This window comes from Pseudophryne corroboree, chromosome 2 (assembly GCF_028390025.1).
Source record: "Pseudophryne corroboree isolate aPseCor3 chromosome 2, aPseCor3.hap2, whole genome shotgun sequence".
Classification (NCBI taxonomy): domain Eukaryota; kingdom Metazoa; phylum Chordata; class Amphibia; order Anura; family Myobatrachidae; genus Pseudophryne; species Pseudophryne corroboree.
The window spans coordinates 860,575,826-860,594,203 of record NC_086445.1 but is presented as its reverse complement, the minus strand read 5'-3'; the positions used below and the strand labels follow the sequence as shown (position 1 = coordinate 860,594,203).

General features: G+C 47.2%; 1 protein-coding gene across 5 annotated transcripts in view; it reads right to left on the bottom strand.

Annotated features, from left to right (window-relative positions):
* The window catches only part of ZSWIM7 (zinc finger SWIM-type containing 7), a 346,796-nt gene extending 329,426 nt beyond the window's left edge, over positions 1–17,370 (bottom strand). For all 5 annotated transcript variants that reach the window (XM_063957378.1, XM_063957374.1, XM_063957377.1 and 2 more), the window contains exon 1: positions 17,187–17,370. Coding sequence is in view for 1 of the 5 variants with exons in the window: in XM_063957377.1 (XP_063813447.1) it covers positions 17,187–17,206 (20 nt within the window). In the remaining 4 variants the exon portion in view is untranslated. The remainder of the gene's footprint in view (positions 1–17,186) is intronic.
* Positions 17,371–18,378: the final 1,008 nt, after the last annotated feature.

Sequence of the window (18,378 nt, the reverse complement as noted above, 5' to 3'; positions counted from 1 at the left end):
AAGGAAGGATCTTGAATCCCGGGTAAGACTCATACCAGCCACACCAATCACACCGTACAACTCGTGATCTGAACCCAGTTAACAGTATGATAACCGTAGGAGCCTCTGAAAAGATGGCTTCCAACAATAAACAACCCGATTTGTTTGTAACAATAACTATATACAAGTATTGCAGACAATCCGCACTTGGGATGGGCGCCCAGCATCCACTACGGACTATGAGAAATAGAATTATCGGTAAGTAAATTCTTATTTTCTCTGACGTCCTAGTGGATGCTGGGAACTCCGTAAGGACCATGGGGATTATACCAAAGCTCCCAAACGGGCGGGAGAGTGCGGATGACTCTGCAGCACCGAATGAGAGAACTCCAGGTCCTCCTCAGCCAGGGTATCAAATTTGTAGAATTTAGCAAACGTGTTTGCCCCTGACCAAGTAGCTGCTCTGCAAAGTTGTAAAGCCGAGACCCCTCGGGCAGCCGCCCAAGATGAGCCCACCTTCCGTGTGGAATGGGCTTTTACAGATTTTGGCTGTGGCAGGCCTGCCACAGAATGTGCAAGTTGAATTGTACTACAAATCCAACGAGCAATCGTCTGCTTAGAAGCAGGAGCACCCAGCTTATTGGGTGCATACAGTATAAACAGCGAGTCAGATTTTCTGACTCCAGCCGTCCTGGAAACATATATTTTCAGGGCCCTGACTACGTCCAGCAACTTGGAGTCCTCCAAGTCCCTAGTAGCCACAGGTACCACAATAGGTTGATTCATGTGAAACGCTGAAACCACCTTAGGGAGAAATTGAGGACGAGTCCTCAATTCCGCCCTATCCGAATGAAATATCAGGTAAGGGCTTTTATAGGATAAAGCCGCCAATTCTGATACGCGCCTGGCTGAAGCCAGGGCCAACAGCATTACCACTTTCCATGTGAGATATTTCAAATCCACTGTGGCAAGTGGTTCAAACCAATGTGATTTTAGGAACCCTAAAACTACATTGAGATCCCAAGGTGCCACTGGAGGCACAAAAGGAGGCTGTATATGCAGTACCCCTTTGACAAACGTCTGAACTTCAGGCACTGAAGCCAGTTCTTTCTGGAAGAAGATCGACAGGGCCGAAATTTGAACCTTAATGGATCCTAATTTTAGGCCCATAGACAATCCTGCTTGCAGGAAATGTAGGAAACGACCCAGTTGAAATTCCTCTGTAGGGGCCTTCTTGGCCTCACACCACGCAACATATTTTCGCCAAATGCGATGATAATGTTTTGCAGTTACATCCTTCCTGGCCTTGATCAGGGTAGGGATGACTTCATCTTGAATGCCTTTTTCCTTCAGGATCCGGCGTTCAACCGCCATGCCGTCAAACGCAGCCGCGGTAAGTCTTGGAACAGACAAGGTCCCTGCTGGAGCAGGTCCTTCCTTAGAGGTAGAGGCCACGGGTCCTCCGTGAGCATCTCTTGCAGCTCCGGGTACCAAGTTCTTCTTGGCCAATCCGGAGCCACGAGTATCGTTCTTACTCCTCTCCTTCTTATGATTCTCAGTACTTTTGGTATGAGAGGAAGAGGAGGGAACACATACCGACTGGAACACCCACGGAGTTACCAGAGCGTCCACCGCTATTGCCTGAGGGTCCCTTGACCTGGCGCAATATCTGTCCAGTTTCTTGTTGAGACGGGACGCCATCATGTCCACCTTTGGTTTTTCCCAACGGTTTACAATCACTTGGAAGACTTCTGGATGAAGTCCCCACTCCCCCGGGTGGAGGTCGTGTCTGCTGAGGAAGTCTGCTTCCCAGTTGTCCACTCCCGGAATGAACACTACTGACAGTGCTATCACATGATTTTCCGCCCAGCGGAGAATCCTTGCAGCTTCTGCCATTGCCCTCCTGCTTCTTGTGCCGCCCTGTCTGTTTACGTGGGCGACAGCCGTGATGTTGTCCGACTGGATCAATACCGGTTGACCCTGAAGCAGAGGCCTTGCTTGACTTAGGGCATTGTAAATGGCCCTTAGCTCTAGGATATTTATGTGAAGAGACGTTTCCATGCTTGACCACAAGCCCTGGAAATTTCTTCCCTGTGTGACTGCTCCCCAGCCTCTCAGGCTGGCATCCGTGGTTACCAGCATCCAATCCTGAATGCCGAATCTACGGCCCTCTAGAAGATGAGCCTTCTGTAACCACCACAGGAGAGATACCCTTGTCCTTGGAGATAGGGTTATCCGCTGATGCATCTGAAGATGCGATCCGGACCATTTGTCCAGCAGATCCCACTGAAAAGTTCTTGCATGGAATCTTCCGAATGGAATCGCTTCGTAAGAAGCCACCATTTTTCCCAGGACTCTCGTGCACTGATGCACTGACACTTGTCCTGGTTTTAGGAGGTTCCTGACTAGCTCGGATAACTCCCTGGCCTTCTCCTCCGGGAGAAACACCTTTTTCTGGACTGTGTCCAGAATCATCCCTAGGAACAGTAAACGTGTTGTTGGAATCAGCTGTGATTTTGGGATATTTAGAATCCACCCGTGCTGACGTAGCACTACCTGAGATAGTGCTACTCCGACCTCTAACTGTTCCCTGGACCTTGCCCTTATCAGGAGATCGTCCAAGTAAGGGATAATTAATACGCCTTTTCTTCGAAGAAGAATCATCATTTCGGCCATTACCTTGGTAAAGACCCGTGGTGCCGTGGACAATCCAAACGGCAGCGTCTGAAACTGATAATGACAGTTTTGTATCACAAACCTGAGGTACCCTTGGTGAGAAGGATAGATTGGGACATGGAGATAAGCATCCTTGATGTCTAGAGATACCATATAGTCCCCTTCTTCCAGGTTCGCTATCACTGCTCTGAGTGACTCCATCTTGAATTTGAACCTTTTTATGTAAGTGTTCAAAGATTTTAGATTTAAAATTGGTCTCACCGAGCCGTCCGGCTTCGGTACCACAAGCAGCGTGGAATAATGAGGGGTACCTTGATTATCACCTGCTGGGAATACAGCTTGTGAATAGCTTCCAATACTGCCTCCCTGTCGGAGGGAGACGTTGGTAGAGCAGACTTCAGGAACCGGCGAGGGGGAGACGTCTCGAATTCCAATTTGTACCCCTGTGATACTACCTGCAGGATCCAGGGGTCCACTTGCGAGTGAGCCCACTGCACGCTGAAATTCTTGAGACGGCCCCCCACCGTGCCCGAGTCTGCTTGCAGAGCCCCAGCGTCATGCTGAGGACTTGGCAGAAGCGGGGGAGGGCTTCTGCTCCTGGGAAGAGGCTGCATGGTGCAGTCTTTTTCCCCTTCCTCTGCCCCGGGGCAGGAACGAGCGGCCTTTTTCCCTCTTGCCCTTATAGGGACGAAAGGACTGGGTTTGAAAAGACGGTGTCTTTTTCTGCTGAGAGGTGACCTGGGGTAAAAAGGTGGATTTTCCAGCCGTTGCTGTGGCCACCAGGTCCGATAGACCGACCCCAAATAACTCCTCCCCTTTATACGGCAATACTTCCATATGTCGTTTGGAATCTGCATCACCTGACCACTGTCGCGTCCATAACGTTCTTCTGGCAGAAATGGACATCGCACTTACTCTAGATGCCAGGGTGCAAATATCCCTCTGTGCATCTCGCATATATAGTAATGCATCTTTTAAATGCTCTATAGTTAACAATATACTGTCCCTATCCAGGGTATCAATATTTTCAGTCAGGGAATCCGACCAAGCCACTCCAGCGCTGCACATCCAGGCTGAGGCGATCGCTGGTCGCAGTATAACACCGGTATGTGTGTATATACCTTTTAAGATATTTTCCAGCCTTCTATCAGCTGGTTCCTTGAGAGCGGCCGTATCAGGAGACGGTAACGCCACTTGTTTTGATAAGCGTGTGAGCGCCTTATCTACCCTAGGGGGTGTTTGCCAACGTGCCCTAACCTCTAGCGGGAAAGGGTATAGTGCCAATAATTTATTAGAAATCAGCAGTTTTTTATCGGGGGAAACTCACGCTTTATCACACACCTCATTTAATTCATCTGACTCAGGAAAAACCACTGGTAGTTTTTTCACACCCCACATAATACCCTTTTTTGTGGTACTTGTAGTGTCAGAAATGTGCAATGCCTCCTTCATTGCCGTGATCATGTAACGTGTGGCCCTACTGGACATTACGTTTGTCTCGTCACCGTCGACACTGGATTCAGTATCCGTGTCAGGGTCTGTCGACCATCTGAGGTAACGGGCGTTTTAGCGCCCCTGACGGTGTCTGAGACGCCTGAACAGGCACTAATTGATTTGTCGGCTGTCTCATGTCGTCAACAGTTTTTTGCAAAGTGCTGACATTGTCACGTAATTCTTTAATTACTACCATCCAGTCAGGTGTCGACTCCCTAGGGGGTGACATCACTAACACAGGCAATTGCTCTGTTTCCACATCATTTTCCTCCTCATACATGTCGACACAATCGTACCGACACCCAGCACACACACAGGGAATGCTCTGATAGAGGACAGGACCCCACTAGCCCTTTGGGGAGACAGAGGGAGAGTTTGCCAGCACACACCAGAGCGCTATATATATACAGGGATAACCTTATATAAGTGTTACTCCCTGTTATAGCTGCTGTATTTATATATTAGCTGCCAATAGTGCCCCCCTCTCTGTTTTACCCTGTTTCTGTAGTGCAGGACTGCAGGGGAGAGTCAGGGAGCCGTCCTTCCAGCGGAGCTGTGAAAGAAAATGGCGCTTGTGTGCTGAGGAGAAAGGCTCCGCCCCCTTCACGGCGGCCTTTTCTCCCGCTTTTTTCAGGAAACTGGCAGGGGATAAATGCATCCATATAGCCCAGGAGCTATATGTGATGCATTTTATTTAGCCATATAAGGTTTTTATATCATTTTTATTGCGTCTCAGGGCGCTCCCCCCCAGCGCCCTGCACCCTCAGTGACCGGAGTGTGAAGTGTGCTGAGAGCAATGGCGCACAGCTGCAGTGCTGTGCGCTACCTTATTTGAAGACAGGAACGTCTTCTGCCGCCGCTTTCTCCGGACCTCTTCGCTCTTCTGGCTCTGTAAGGGGGCCGGCGGCGCGGCTCCAGGACCCATCCAGGCTGAACCTGTGATCGTCCCTCTGGAGCTAATGTCCAGTAGCCAAGAAGCCCAATCCACTCTGCAGTCAGGTGAGTTCGCTTCTTCTCCCCTTAGTCCCACGATGCAGTGAGCCTGTTGCCAGCAGAACTCACTGAAAATAAAAAACCTATTTAAACTTTTACTTCTAAGCAGCTCAGGAGAGCCACCTAGCTTGCACCCTTCTCGTTCGGGCACAAAAATCTAACTGAGGCTTGGAGGAGGGTCATAGGGGGAGGAGCCAGTGCACACCAGCTAGTCTAAAGCTTTTACTTTTTGTGCCCAGTCTCCTGCGGAGCCGCTATTCCCCATGGTCCTTACGGAGTTCCCAGCATCCACTAGGACGTCAGAGAAATCTATATATCTATATATATTTATGATCCTGACTTACATAGCCCCCTCAGGGTACAGAATATAGGGAGAGATACATGGAATAAGAACCACACAGCAGCTATTGGCACACACAGTCACAGGTACAATGCAGAAATTATTACAAACAATAAAACTGCACCAGAAAGGCTCATCCTCACCTGCCTCACCCCACCGCACGTCACTGCAGTATACCCCGCTACAGAAAAATAAATAAATTGTGAAACTCATAGATTGCACAGGTTCTGTGGCTGATTAAAACAAAGTGAAATGCAGGCTTGAAGTCAGCAGCCACAGAACCTGTGTAATTCATGATTTTCCTTGTTTAAAGGGATAGTATGTTAAAATAAGAATTTACTTACCGATAATTCTATTTCTCGGAGTCCGTAGTGGATGCTGGGGTTCCTGAAAGGACCATGGGGAATAGCGGCTCCGCAGGAGACAGGGCACAAAAAGTAAAGCTTTAGGATCAGGTGGTGTGCACTGGCTCCTCCCCCTATGACCCTCCTCCAAGCCAGTTAGGTACTGTGCCCGGACGAGCGTACACAATAAGGGAGGAATTATGAATCCCGGGTAAGACTCATACCAGCCACACCAATCACACCGTACAACTTGTGATCTAAACCCAGTTAACAGTATGATAACAGCGGAGCCTCTGAAAAGATGGCTCACAACAATAATAACCCGATTTTTGTAACTATGTACAAGTATTGCAGATAATCCGCACTTGGGATGGGCGCCCAGCATCCACTACGGACTCCGAGAAATAGAATTATCGGTAAGTAAATTCTTATTTTCTCTATCGTCCTAGTGGATGCTGGGGTTCCTGAAAGGACCATGGGGATTATACCAAAGCTCCCAAACGGGCGGGAGAGTGCGGATGACTCTGCAGCACCGAATGAGAGAACTCCAGGTCCTCTTTTGCCAGGATATCAAATTTGTAGAATTTTACAAACGTGTTCTCCCCTGACCACGTAGCTGCTCGGCAGAGTTGTAATGCCGAGACCTCTCGGGCAGCCGCCCAAGATGAGCCCACCTTCCATGTGGAATGGGCCTTAACCGATTTAGACTGTGGCAGGCCTGCCTCAGAATGTGCAAGTTGAATTGTGTTACAAATCCAACGAGCAATCGCCTGCTTAGAAGCAGGCGCACCCAACTTGTTGGGTGCATACAGTATAAACAGCAAGTCAGATTTTCTGACTCCAGCTGTCCTGGAACATATTTTCAGGGCCCTGACAACTCCTAGCAACTTGGAGTCCTCCAAGTCCCTAGTAGGTGCAAGGCACCACAATAAGCTGGTTCAGGTGAAACACTGACACCACCTTAGGGAGAGAACTGGGGACGAGTCCGCAGCTCTGCCCTGTCCGAATGGACAAACAGATATGGGCTTTTTTGAGAAAAAACCACCAATTTGACACTCGCCTGGTCCAGGCCAGGGCCAAGAGCATGGTCACTTTTTATGTGAGATGCTTCAAATCCACATATTTGACTGGTTTTAAACCAATGTGATTTGAGGAATCCCAGAACTACGTTAAGATCCCACAGTGCCACTGGAGGCACAAAAAAGGGGTTTGTATATGCAATACTCCCTTGACAAACTTCTGGACTTCAGGAACTGAAGCCAATTCTTTCTGGAAGAAAATTTACAGGGCCGAATTTGAACCTTAATGGACCCCAATTTGAGGCCCATAGACACTCCTGTTTGCAGGAAATGCAGGAAACGACCGAGTTGAAATTTCTTTGTGGGGCCTTCCTGGCCTCACACCACGCAACATATTTTCGCCACACGTGGTGATAATGTTGTGCGGTCACCTCCTTTCTGGCTTTGACCAGGGTAGGAATTACCTCTTCCGGAATGCCTTTTTTCCCTTAGGATCCGGCTTTCCATCGCCATGCCGACAAACGCAGCTGCGGTAAGTCTTGGAACAGACATGGTACTTGCTGAAGCAAGTCCCTTCTTAGCGGCAGAGGCCATAAGACCTCTGTAAGCATCTCTTGAAGTTCCGGGTACCAAGTCCTTCTTGGCCAATCCGGAGCCATGAGTATAGTTCTTACTCCTCTACGTCTTATAATTCTCAGCACCTTAGGTATGAGAAGCAGAGGAGGGAACACATACACCGACTGGTACACCCACGGTGTTACCAGAACGTCCACATCTATTGCCTGAGGGTCTCTTGACCTGGCGCAATACCTGTCCCGTTTTTTGTTCAGACGGGACGCCATCATGTCCACCTTTGGTATTTCCCAACGGTTTACAATCATGTGGAAAAAACTTCTCAATGAAGTTTCCACTCTCCCGGGTGGAGGTCGTGCTGAGGAAGTCTGCTTCCCAGTTTCCATTCCCGGGATGAAAAACTGCTGACAGTGTTATCACATGATTTTCCGCCCAGCGAAAAGTCCTTGCAGTTTCTGCCATTGCCCTCCTGCTTCTTGTGTCGCCCTGTCTGTTTACGTGGGCGACTGCCGTGATGTTTTTCCCACTGGATCAATACCGGCTGACCTTGAAGCAGAGGTCTTGCTAAGCTTAGAGCATTATAAATTTACCCTTAGCTCCAGTATATTCATGTGGAGAAAAGTCTCCATACTTGATCACACTCCCTGGAAATTTTTTCCTTGTGTGACTGCTCCCCAGCCTCTCAGGCTGGGCTCCGTGGTTACCAGCATCCAATCCTGAATGCCGAATCTGCTGCCCTCTAGAAGATGAGCACTCTATAACCACCACAGGAGAGACACCCTTGTCCTTGGATATTGGGTTATCCGCTGATGCATCTGAAGATGCGATCCGGACCATTTGTCCAGCAGATCCCACTGAAAAGTTCTTACGTGAAATCTGCCGAATGGAATTGCTTCGTAGGAAGCCACCATTTTTACCAGGACCCTTGTGCAATGATGCACTGTTTTTAGGAGGTTCCTGACTTGCTCGGATAACTCCCTGGCTTTCTCTTCCGGGAGAAACACCTTTTTCTGGACTGTGTCCAGAATCATCCCTAGGCACAGCAGACGTGTCGTCGGGATCAGCTGCGATTTTGGAATATTTAGAATCCACCCGTGCTGATTGTAGCAGTATCCGAGATAGTGCTACTCCGACCTCCAACTGTTCCCTGGACTATGCCCCTATCAGGAGATCGTCCAAGTAAGGGATAATTAAGACGCCTTTTCTTCGAAGAAGAATCATCAATTCGGCCATTACCTTGGTAAAGACCCCAGGGTGCCGTGGACAATCCAAACGGCAGCGTCTGAAACTGATAGTGACAGTTCTGCACCACGAACCTGAGGTACCCTTAGTGAGAAGGGCAAATTTGGGACATAGAGGTAAGCATCCCTGATGTCCCGGGACACTATATAGTCCCCTTATTCCTGGTTCGTTATCACTGCTCTGAGTGACTTCATCTTAATTTGATCCTTTGTAAGTGTTCAAAAACAAATTTTTAGAATAAGTCTCACCTAGCCTTCTGGCTTCAGTACCACAATATAGTGTGGAATAATACCCCTTTTCTGTAGTAGGAGGGGTAATTTAATTATCACCTGCTGGGAATACAGCTTGTGAATTTTTTCCCATACTACCTCCTTGTCGGAGGGAGACTTGGTAAAGCAGACTTCAGGAGCCTGCGAAGGGGAAACGTCTCGACATTCCCATCTGTACCCCCGGGATACTACTTGTAGGATCCAGGGGTCCTGTACGGTCTCAGCGCCATGCTGAGAACTTGTCAGACGCGGTGGAACGCTTCTGTTCCTGGGAATGGGCTGCCTGCTGCAGTCTTCTTCCCTTTCCTCTATCCCTGGGCAGATATGATCTTATAGGGACGAGAGGACTGAGGCTGAAAAGACGGTGTCTTTTTCTGCAGAGATGTGACTTAGGGTAAAAAACGGTGGATTTTCCAGCAGTTGCCGTGACCACCAGGTCCGATGGACCGACCCCAAACAAGTCCTCTTCCTGTATACGGCCATACTGTGCCGTTTGGAATCTGCATCACCTGACCACTGTCGTGTCCATAACATCTTCTGGCAGTTATGGACATCGCGTTTATTCATGATGCCAGAGTGCAAATATCCCTCTGTGCATCTCGCATATATAGAAATGCTCTATAGTCAATAAAATACTGTCCCTGTCAAGGGTATCAATATTTTTAGTCAGGGAATCCGACCAAGCCACCCTAGCTCTGCACATCCAGGCTGAGGCGATCGCTGGCCGCAGTATAACACCAGTATGTGTGTATATACTTTTTATTATATTTTCCAGCCTTGTCAGCTGGTCCTTGAGGACGGCCCTATCTATAGACGGTACCGCCACTTGTTTTGATAAGCGTGTGAGCGCCTTATCCACCTTAAAGGGTGTTTCCCAACGCGCCCTAACTTCTGGCGGGAAAGGGTATACCGCCCATAATTTTCTATCGGGGGGAACCCACGCATCATCACACACTTTATTTAATTTATCTGATTCAGGAAAAACTATGGTAGTTTTTTCACATCCCACATAATACCCTCTTTTGTGGTACTTGTAGTATCAGAAATACGTAACACCTCCTTCATTGCCTTTAACGTGTGGCCCTAATAAGGAATACGTTTGTTTATTCACCGTCGACACTGGATTCAGTGTCCCTGTCTGTGTCTGTGTCGACCGACTAAAGTAAACGGGCGTTTTAAAACCCTTGACGGTGTTTTTGAGACGTCTGGACCGTACTAATTGTTTGTCGGCCGTCTCATGTCGTCAACCGACCTTGCAGCGTGTTGACATTATCACGTAATTTCCTAAATAAGCCATCCATTCCGGTGTCGACTCCCTAGAGAGTGACATCACCATTACAGGCAATTGCTCCGCCTCCTCACCAACATCGTCCTCCTACCTGTCGACACACACGTACCGACACACAGCACACACACAGGGAATGCTCTGATAGAGGACAGGACCCACTAGCCCTTTGGAGAGACAGAGGGAGAGTTTGCCAGCACACACCAAAAACGCTATAATTATATAGGGACAACCTTATATAAGTGTTTTCCCTTATAGCATCTTAATATATATATAAGCATATCGCCAAATTAGTGCCCCCCCTCTCTGTTTTAACCCTGTTTCTGTAGTGCAGTGCAGGGGAGAGCCTGGGAGCCTTCCCTCCAGCCTTTCTGTGAGGGAAAATGGCGCTGTGTGCTGAGGAGATAGGCCCCGCCCCTTTTTCGGCGGCCTCGTCTCCCGCTCTTAACGGATTCTGGCAGGGGTTAAATATCTCCATATAGCCTCCGGAGGCTATATGTGAGGTATTTTTAGCCAAAATAGGTATTCATTTGCCTCCCAGGGCGCCCCCCTCCCAGCGCCCTGCACCCTCAGTGACTGCCGTGTGAAGTGTGCTGAGAGGAAAATGGCGCACAGCTGCAGTGCTGTGCGCTACCTTAAGAAGACTGAGGAGTCTTCTGCCGCCGATTCTGGACCTCTTCTTACTTCAGCATCTGCAAGGGGGCCGGCGGCAAGGCTCCGGTGACCATCCAGGCTGTACCTGTGATCGTCCCTCTGGAGCTGATGTCCAGTAGCCAAGAAGCCAATCCATCCTGCACGCAGGTGAGTTCACTTCTTCTCCCCTAAGTCCCTCGTTGCAGTGATCCTGTTGCCAGCAGGACTCACTGTAAAATAAAAAACCTAAGCTAAACTTTCCTAAGCAGCTCTTTAGGAGAGCCACCTAGATTGCACCCTTCTCGGCCGGGCACAAAAATCTAACTGGCTTGGAGGAGGGTCATAGGGGGAGGAGCCAGTGCACACCACCTGATCCTAAAGCTTTACTTTTTGTGCCCTGTCTCCTGCGGAGCCGCTATTCCCCATGGTCCTTTCAGGAACCCCAGCATCCACTAGGACGATAGAGAAATATATATATAGTGAATGTTGATAACTTAGACTGTTGCTTTAAGGAGAGGTCATCTGGCTTGACTGACCCTCCCCAGCTACTTATTTATTATTGCAGTCATATGTAAGTGACCACCCTCTGTTGATTTCAGGTGTCAGATTTGTGGCCCAAGACTGGTTAACCCTTGCAAAACTACAGCTACTTATTCAAAATGGTAAAATATGGTGTGTGTGCCCACTTTGCCAGTGTATTTCATGCCCAAAACAGCGTTGGGCCAGGCAAAATACAACTGCGTCATATGTAAGTGACCACCCTCTGTTGTTTTTGGGGGTCAAATTTGTGGCCCAAGACTAGTTAACCCTTGCTAAACTACAGCTACTTATTCAAAATGGCAAAATATGGTGTGTGTGTGCCCACTTTGCCAGTGTATTTCATGCCCAAAACAGCGTTGGGCCAAGCAAAATACAACTGCGTCATATGTAAGTGACCACCCTCTGTTGTTTTTGGGGGTCAAATTTGGGGCCCAAGACTAGTTAACCCTTGCTAAACTACAGCTACTTATTCAAAATGGTAAATTATGGTGTTTGTGCCCACTTTGCCAGTGTATTTCATGCCCAAAACAGCGTTGGGCCAGGAAAATTACAAGTGGGTCACATGCAAGTGACCACCCTCTGTTGTTTTTGGGGGTCAAATGTGTGGCCCAAGACTGGTTAACCCTTGCAAAACTACAGCTACTTATTCAAAATGGTAAAATATGGTGTGTGTGCCCACTTTGCCAGTGTATTTCATGCCCAAAACAGCGTTGGGCAATTTGAGGCCCAAGACTAGTTAACCCTTGCTAAACTACAGCTACTTATTCAAAATGGCAAAATATGGTGTGTGTGCCCCCTTTGCCAGTGTATTTCATGCCCAAAACAGCGTTGGGCCAAGCAAAATACAACTGCGTCATATGTAAGTGACCACCCTCTGTTGATTTCAGGTGTCAGATTTGTGGCCCAAGACTGGTTAACCCTTGCAAAACTACAGCTACTTATTCAAAATGGTAAAATATGGTGTGTGTGCCCACTTTGCCAGTGTATTTCATGCCCAAAACAGCGTTGGGCCAGGCAAAATACAACTGCGTCATATGTAAGTGACCACCCTCTGTTGTTTTTGGGGGTCAAATTTGTGGCCCAAGACTAGTTAACCCTTGCTAAACTACAGCTACTTATTCAAAATGGTAAATTATGGTGTTTGTGCCCACTTTGCCAGTGTATTTCATGCCCAAAACAGCGTTGGGCCAGGAAAATTACAAGTGGGTCACATGCAAGTGACCACCCTCTGTTGTTTTTGCGGGTCAAATGTGTGGCCCAAGACTGGTTAACCCTTGCAAAACTACAGCTACTTATTCAAAATGGTAAAATATGGTGTGTGTGCCCACTTTGCCAGTGTATTTCATGCCAAAAACAGCGTTTGGCCAAGCAAAATACAACTGCGACATATGTAAGTGACCACCCTCTGTTGTTTTTGGGAGTCAAATTTGTGGCCCAAGACTAGTTAACCCTTGCTAAACTACAGCTACTTATTCAAAATGGCAAAATATGGTGTGTGTGCCCACTTTGCCAGTGTATTTCATGCCCAAAACAGCGTTGGGCCAAGCAAAATACAACTGTGTCATATGTAAGTGACCACCCTCTGTTGTTTTTGGGGGTCAAATTTGTGGCCCAAGACTAGTTAACCCTTGCTAAACTACAGCTACTTATTCAAAATGGCAAAATATGGTGTGTGTGCCCACTTTGCCAGTGTATTTCATGCCCAAAACAGCGTTGGGCCAAGCAAAATACAACTGCGTCATATGTAAGTGACCACCCTCTGTTGTTTTTGGGGGTCAAATTTGTGGCCCAAGACTAGTTAACCCTTGCTAAACTACAGCTACTTATTCAAAATGGTAAATTATGGTGTTTGTGCCCACTTTGCCAGTGTATTTCATGCCCAAAACAGCGTTGGGCCAGGAAAATTACAAGTGGGTCACATGCAAGTGACCACCCTCTGTTGTTTTTGGGGGTCAAATGTGTGGCCCAAGACTGGTTAACCCTTGCAAAACTACAGCTACTTATTCAAAATGGTAAAATATGGTGTGTGTGTGCCCACTTTGCCAGTGTATTTCATGCCAAAAACAGCGTTGGGCCAAGCAAAATACAACTGCGTCATATGTAAGTGACCACCCTCTGTTGTTTTTGGGGGTCAAATTTGTGGCCCAAGACTAGTTAACCCTTGCTAAACTACAGCTACTTATTCAAAATGGCAAAATATGGTGTGTGTGCCCACTTTGCCAGTGTATTTCATGCCCAAAACAGCGTTGGGCCAAGCAAAATACAACTGCATCATATGTAAGTGACCACCCTCTGTTGTTTTTGGGGGTCAAATTTGTGGCTCAAGACTAGTTAACCCTTGCTAAACTACAGCTACTTATTCAAAATGGTAAATTATGGTGTTTGTGCCCACTTTGCCAGTGTATTTCATGCCCAAAACAGCGTTGGGCCAGGCAAAATACAAGTGGGTCACATGCAAGTGACCACTCTCTGTTGTTTTGGGGGGTCAAATGTGTGGCCCAAGACTAGTTAACCCTTGCAAAACTACAGCTACTTATTCAAAATGGTAAAATATGGTGTGTGTGCCCACTTTGCCAGTGTATTTCATGCCCAAAACAACGTTGGGCCAAGCAAAATACAAGTGGGTCACATGCAAGTGACCACCCTCTGTTGTTTTTGGTGGTCAAATTTGTGGCCCAAGACTAGTTAATCCTTGCTAAACTACAGCTACTTATTCAAAATGGTAAATTATGGTGTTTGTGCCCACTTTGCCAGTGTATTTCATGCCCAAAACAGCGTTAGGCCAGGAAAAATACAAGTGGGTCACATGCAAGTGACCACCCTCTGTTGTTTTTGGGGGTCAAATGTGTGGCCCAAGACTGGTTAACCCTTGCAAAACTACAGCTACTTATTCAAAATGGTAAAATATGGTGTGTGTGCCCACTTTGCCAGTGTACTGTATTTCATGCCCAAAACAGCGTTGGGCCAGGCAAAATACAACTGCGTCATATGTAAGTGACCACCCTCTGTTGTTTTTGGGGGTCAAATTTGTGGCCCAAGACTAGTTAACCCTTGCTAAACTACAGCTACTTATTCAAAATGGCAAAATATGGTGTGTGTGCCCACTTTGCCAGTGTATTTCATGCCCAAAACAGCGTTGGGCAAAGCAAAATACAACTGCGTCATATGTAAGTGACCACCCTCTGTTGATTTCAGGTGTCAGATTTGTGGCCCAAGACTGGTTAACCCTTGCAAAACTACAGCTACTTATTCAAAATGGTAAAATATGGTGTGTGTGCCCACTTTGCCAGTGAATTTCATGCCCAAAACAGCGTTGGGCCAGGCAAAATACAAGTGGGTCATATGTAAGGGAACCTACTCTGTTGATTTCAGGTGTCAAATTTGTTACCCAAGACTCATTAACCCTTGCAAAACTTAATGATCTGAATAAGAAGCTGGAGTTCGAATAAGAAGTGAATAAGAAGCTAGAGCTTGAATAAGAAGTGAATAAGAAGCTGGCCGAATAAGAAGCTAACTTCAGCATCGTGGGGCGGCCGTATCCTGAGACGGCAGGGCCACTCTTTTAGATAAGCGCGTCAGGGCCTTGTCAACCCTAGGGGAGGATTCCCAGCGTAACCTATCCGTTGGCGGGAAAGGGTACGCCATTAGTATTCTCTTGGGAATCACCACTTTCTTATCAGGGGAAGACCACACTTCTTCACATAACTCATTTAATTCATGTGACGGGGGAAAAGTCACTGGCTGCTTTTTCTCCCCAAACATATTTACCCTCGTCAGGGACAGGGTCAGCCTCTGAAATGTGTAATACATTTTTCATTGCAATAATCATGTATCGGATGGCCTTAGTCATTTTGGGCAGTAATAGTGCCTCATCCTCGTCGACGCTGGAGTCGGACTCCGTGTCGACATCTGTGTCAACCAACTGAGATAGTGGGCGTTTTTGAGACGCTGACGGCCTCTGAGGCGCCTGGGTAGGCCCGGGTTGAGAGCCCGGCTGTCCCCCGGCAGCAACATAATCAAATCTCTTATGTAATGAGTTTACATTGTCATTTAAGACCTTCCACATATCCATCCAATCAGGTGTCGGCACCGACGGGGGCGACACCACATTTATCTGCACTTGCTCCGCCTCCACGTAACCCTCCTCATCAAACATGTCGACACAGCCGTACCGACACACAGCACACACACAGGGAATGCTCTGACTGAGGACAGGACCCCACAAGGTCTATGGGGAGACAGAGAAAGAGTATGCCAGCACACACCACAGCGCTATATACACAGGGATACACACTACCAGAAGTGAATTTTTCCCAATAGCTGCTGTATCAATACACATTTTGCCTAAATTTATGTGCCCCCCCCTCTCTTTTTACCCTCTTAGTGCCAGGAGACTGCAGGGGAGAGCCTGGGGAGCGTCCTTCCAGCGGAGCTGTGAACAGAAATGGCGCTGGTGTGCTGAGGAAGAAGGCCCCGCCCCCTCAGCGGCGGGCTTCTGTCCCGCTATTTCTGACTAAAAAATGGCGGGGGTTTTACACATATACAGTCACAGACTGTATTATGTGTCTTTTTTATGCCAAAGGTATTCTTATTGCTGCACAGGGCGCCCCCCCCCCCCCCCCAGCGCCCTGCACCCTACAGTGACCGGAGTGTGTGGTGTGCAGTGGGAGCAGTGGCGCACAGCTGCGGTGCTGTGCGCTACCTTAATGAAGACAGGAGTCTTCACCCGGCGATTTCATCACCAACTTCTGATCTTCTGGCTCTGCGAGGGGGACGGCGGCGCGGCTCCGGGAACGGACGACCGAGGACCTTTGCCTGTGTTCGAACCCTCTGGAGCTAATGGTGTCCAGTAGCCTAAGAAGCGCAACCTAGCTGTGAACAGGTACGTTTGCTTCTCTCCCCTTGGTCCCACGTAGCAGTGAGTCTGTTGCCAGCAGATCTCACTGAAAATAAAAAACCTAACATTACTTTCTTTACTAGCAGGCTCAGGAGAGCCCACTAGGTGCATCCAGCTCTGGCCGGGCACAGATTCTAACTGAGGTCTGGAGGAGGGGCATAGAGGGAGGAGCCAGTGCACACCAGATAGTACCTAATCTTTCTTTTAGAGTGCCCAGTCTCCTGCGGAGCCCGTCTATTCCCCATGGTCCTTACGGAGTCCCCAGCATCCACTAGGACATCAGAGAAAAGAGCATTCTGTCCCTCCTGGAGAGGGTCATGTTGGGAGGTATGGTAGAATGTGGTACAGCAGCACAAAATGCCACATGTAACATCATGCACATATCTTCACATGATGCCATTAATTTATTATAAAGGAAGCATGTGTACTGCTCAGTAAGATGATGCACAGGTTTGCTACATCTAATAGAATGAGCGGAGTACAAATGGAGAAATGGTAGTCAAAGCTTCATGACATCAAGGGTTACCAAAGGTACATTAGCTTGTTATTATAAGACAGAACAGTGCTGACACAACTTACACATTGCCTATAGTATATGTTTATTCCATGTTGCTTTACTTGATCTTATTATTTATATATATATATATATATATATATATATATATATAATATGGTTTATTTATAAAAATATATAAAATGTGTCAGGTGAATATAGTATTTAATTTTCAGTTTACAAATGTGTCATCACAGAACTAAACAGTCAATGAGATACTTTGAAGTGAAGGAATCTGGGCAGTGGGCACAGTAGTCTTAAATATTTGATCTTAAACTTTGTCAGTCAGCCTGGGTGTCACCATTTGGCCAACGTTCTAATAATGCCAGCAAGTAAGATCTGCCCTTACCTTACACGGACAGTAAGCATTGCTGACTTCCCACGCACATTTGTTGAACTGCTGAAACTTCCCCGCTCACACCTCTAATAGCAGCTGCGCAATGAATTCTGGGAGTTGTAGTTCACATCCAAAAACCAATGTCGCTATACGGGATACAGATTATCTCCGAGCCTGCTCATGTAAACACTCATATTGCGCTTAAACTGGATAATTACGGTAGATGACAATTTCATATGATTTGCGGCCTCGCAATGACTTCTGGGAACTGTAGTTCTATTGATCCTGCTTTGGAGAACAGCTAATAGTTTTCTGTTTAGGCAACCTCTGCCTCTTAACTACAATGGAACTACAAGTACAAGTATGCAGTGACTGGCAGGACATGATGGGACTTGTTCCAAAAAAATATATATGTCACGATAATTTTTAGGAAGTGTTAAAGAATCAGCATGAGCGCTATTAGTTTATTATTAGTCTATTATTGTATAGGAATGTTATACTGAATGACGCAGACATTGCAGATGAATATTCAGTATGGCAGCGAACGTAGGGGGTAATTCTGAGTTGATCGCAGCAGGATCTTTGTTAGCAATTGCGCAAAACCATGTGCACTGCAGGTGTGACAGATATAACATGTGCAGAGAGAGTTAGATTTGGGTTGGTTATTTTGTTTCTGTGCAGGGTAAATACTGGCTGCTTTATTTTACACTGCAATTTAGATTGCAGATTGAACACACCACACCCAAATCTAACTCTCTCTGCACATGTTATATCTGCCTCCCCTGCAGTGCACATGGTTTTGCCCAATTGCTAACAAAGATCCTGCTGCGATCAACTCAGAATTACCCCCCTAGGGCCTAATTCTGAGTTGATCGCAGCAGCAAATATGTTAGCAATTGGGCAAAACCATGTGCACTGCAGGGGGGCAGATATAACATGTGCATAGAGAGTTAGATTTGGGTGGGGTGTATTCAAACTGAAATCTAACTTGCAGTGTAAAAATAAAGCAGCCAGTATTTACCCTGCACAGAAACAAAATAACTTACCCAAATCTAACTCTCTCTGTAAATGTTACATCTGCCCCCCCCCCCCCTGCAGTGCACATGGTTTTGCCCAATTGCTAACAAACTTGCTGCTGCGATCAACTCAGAATTACCCCTATAAGGGAGTACTTTTCCTAATTTCTTTGCACAGGTTTTGATGA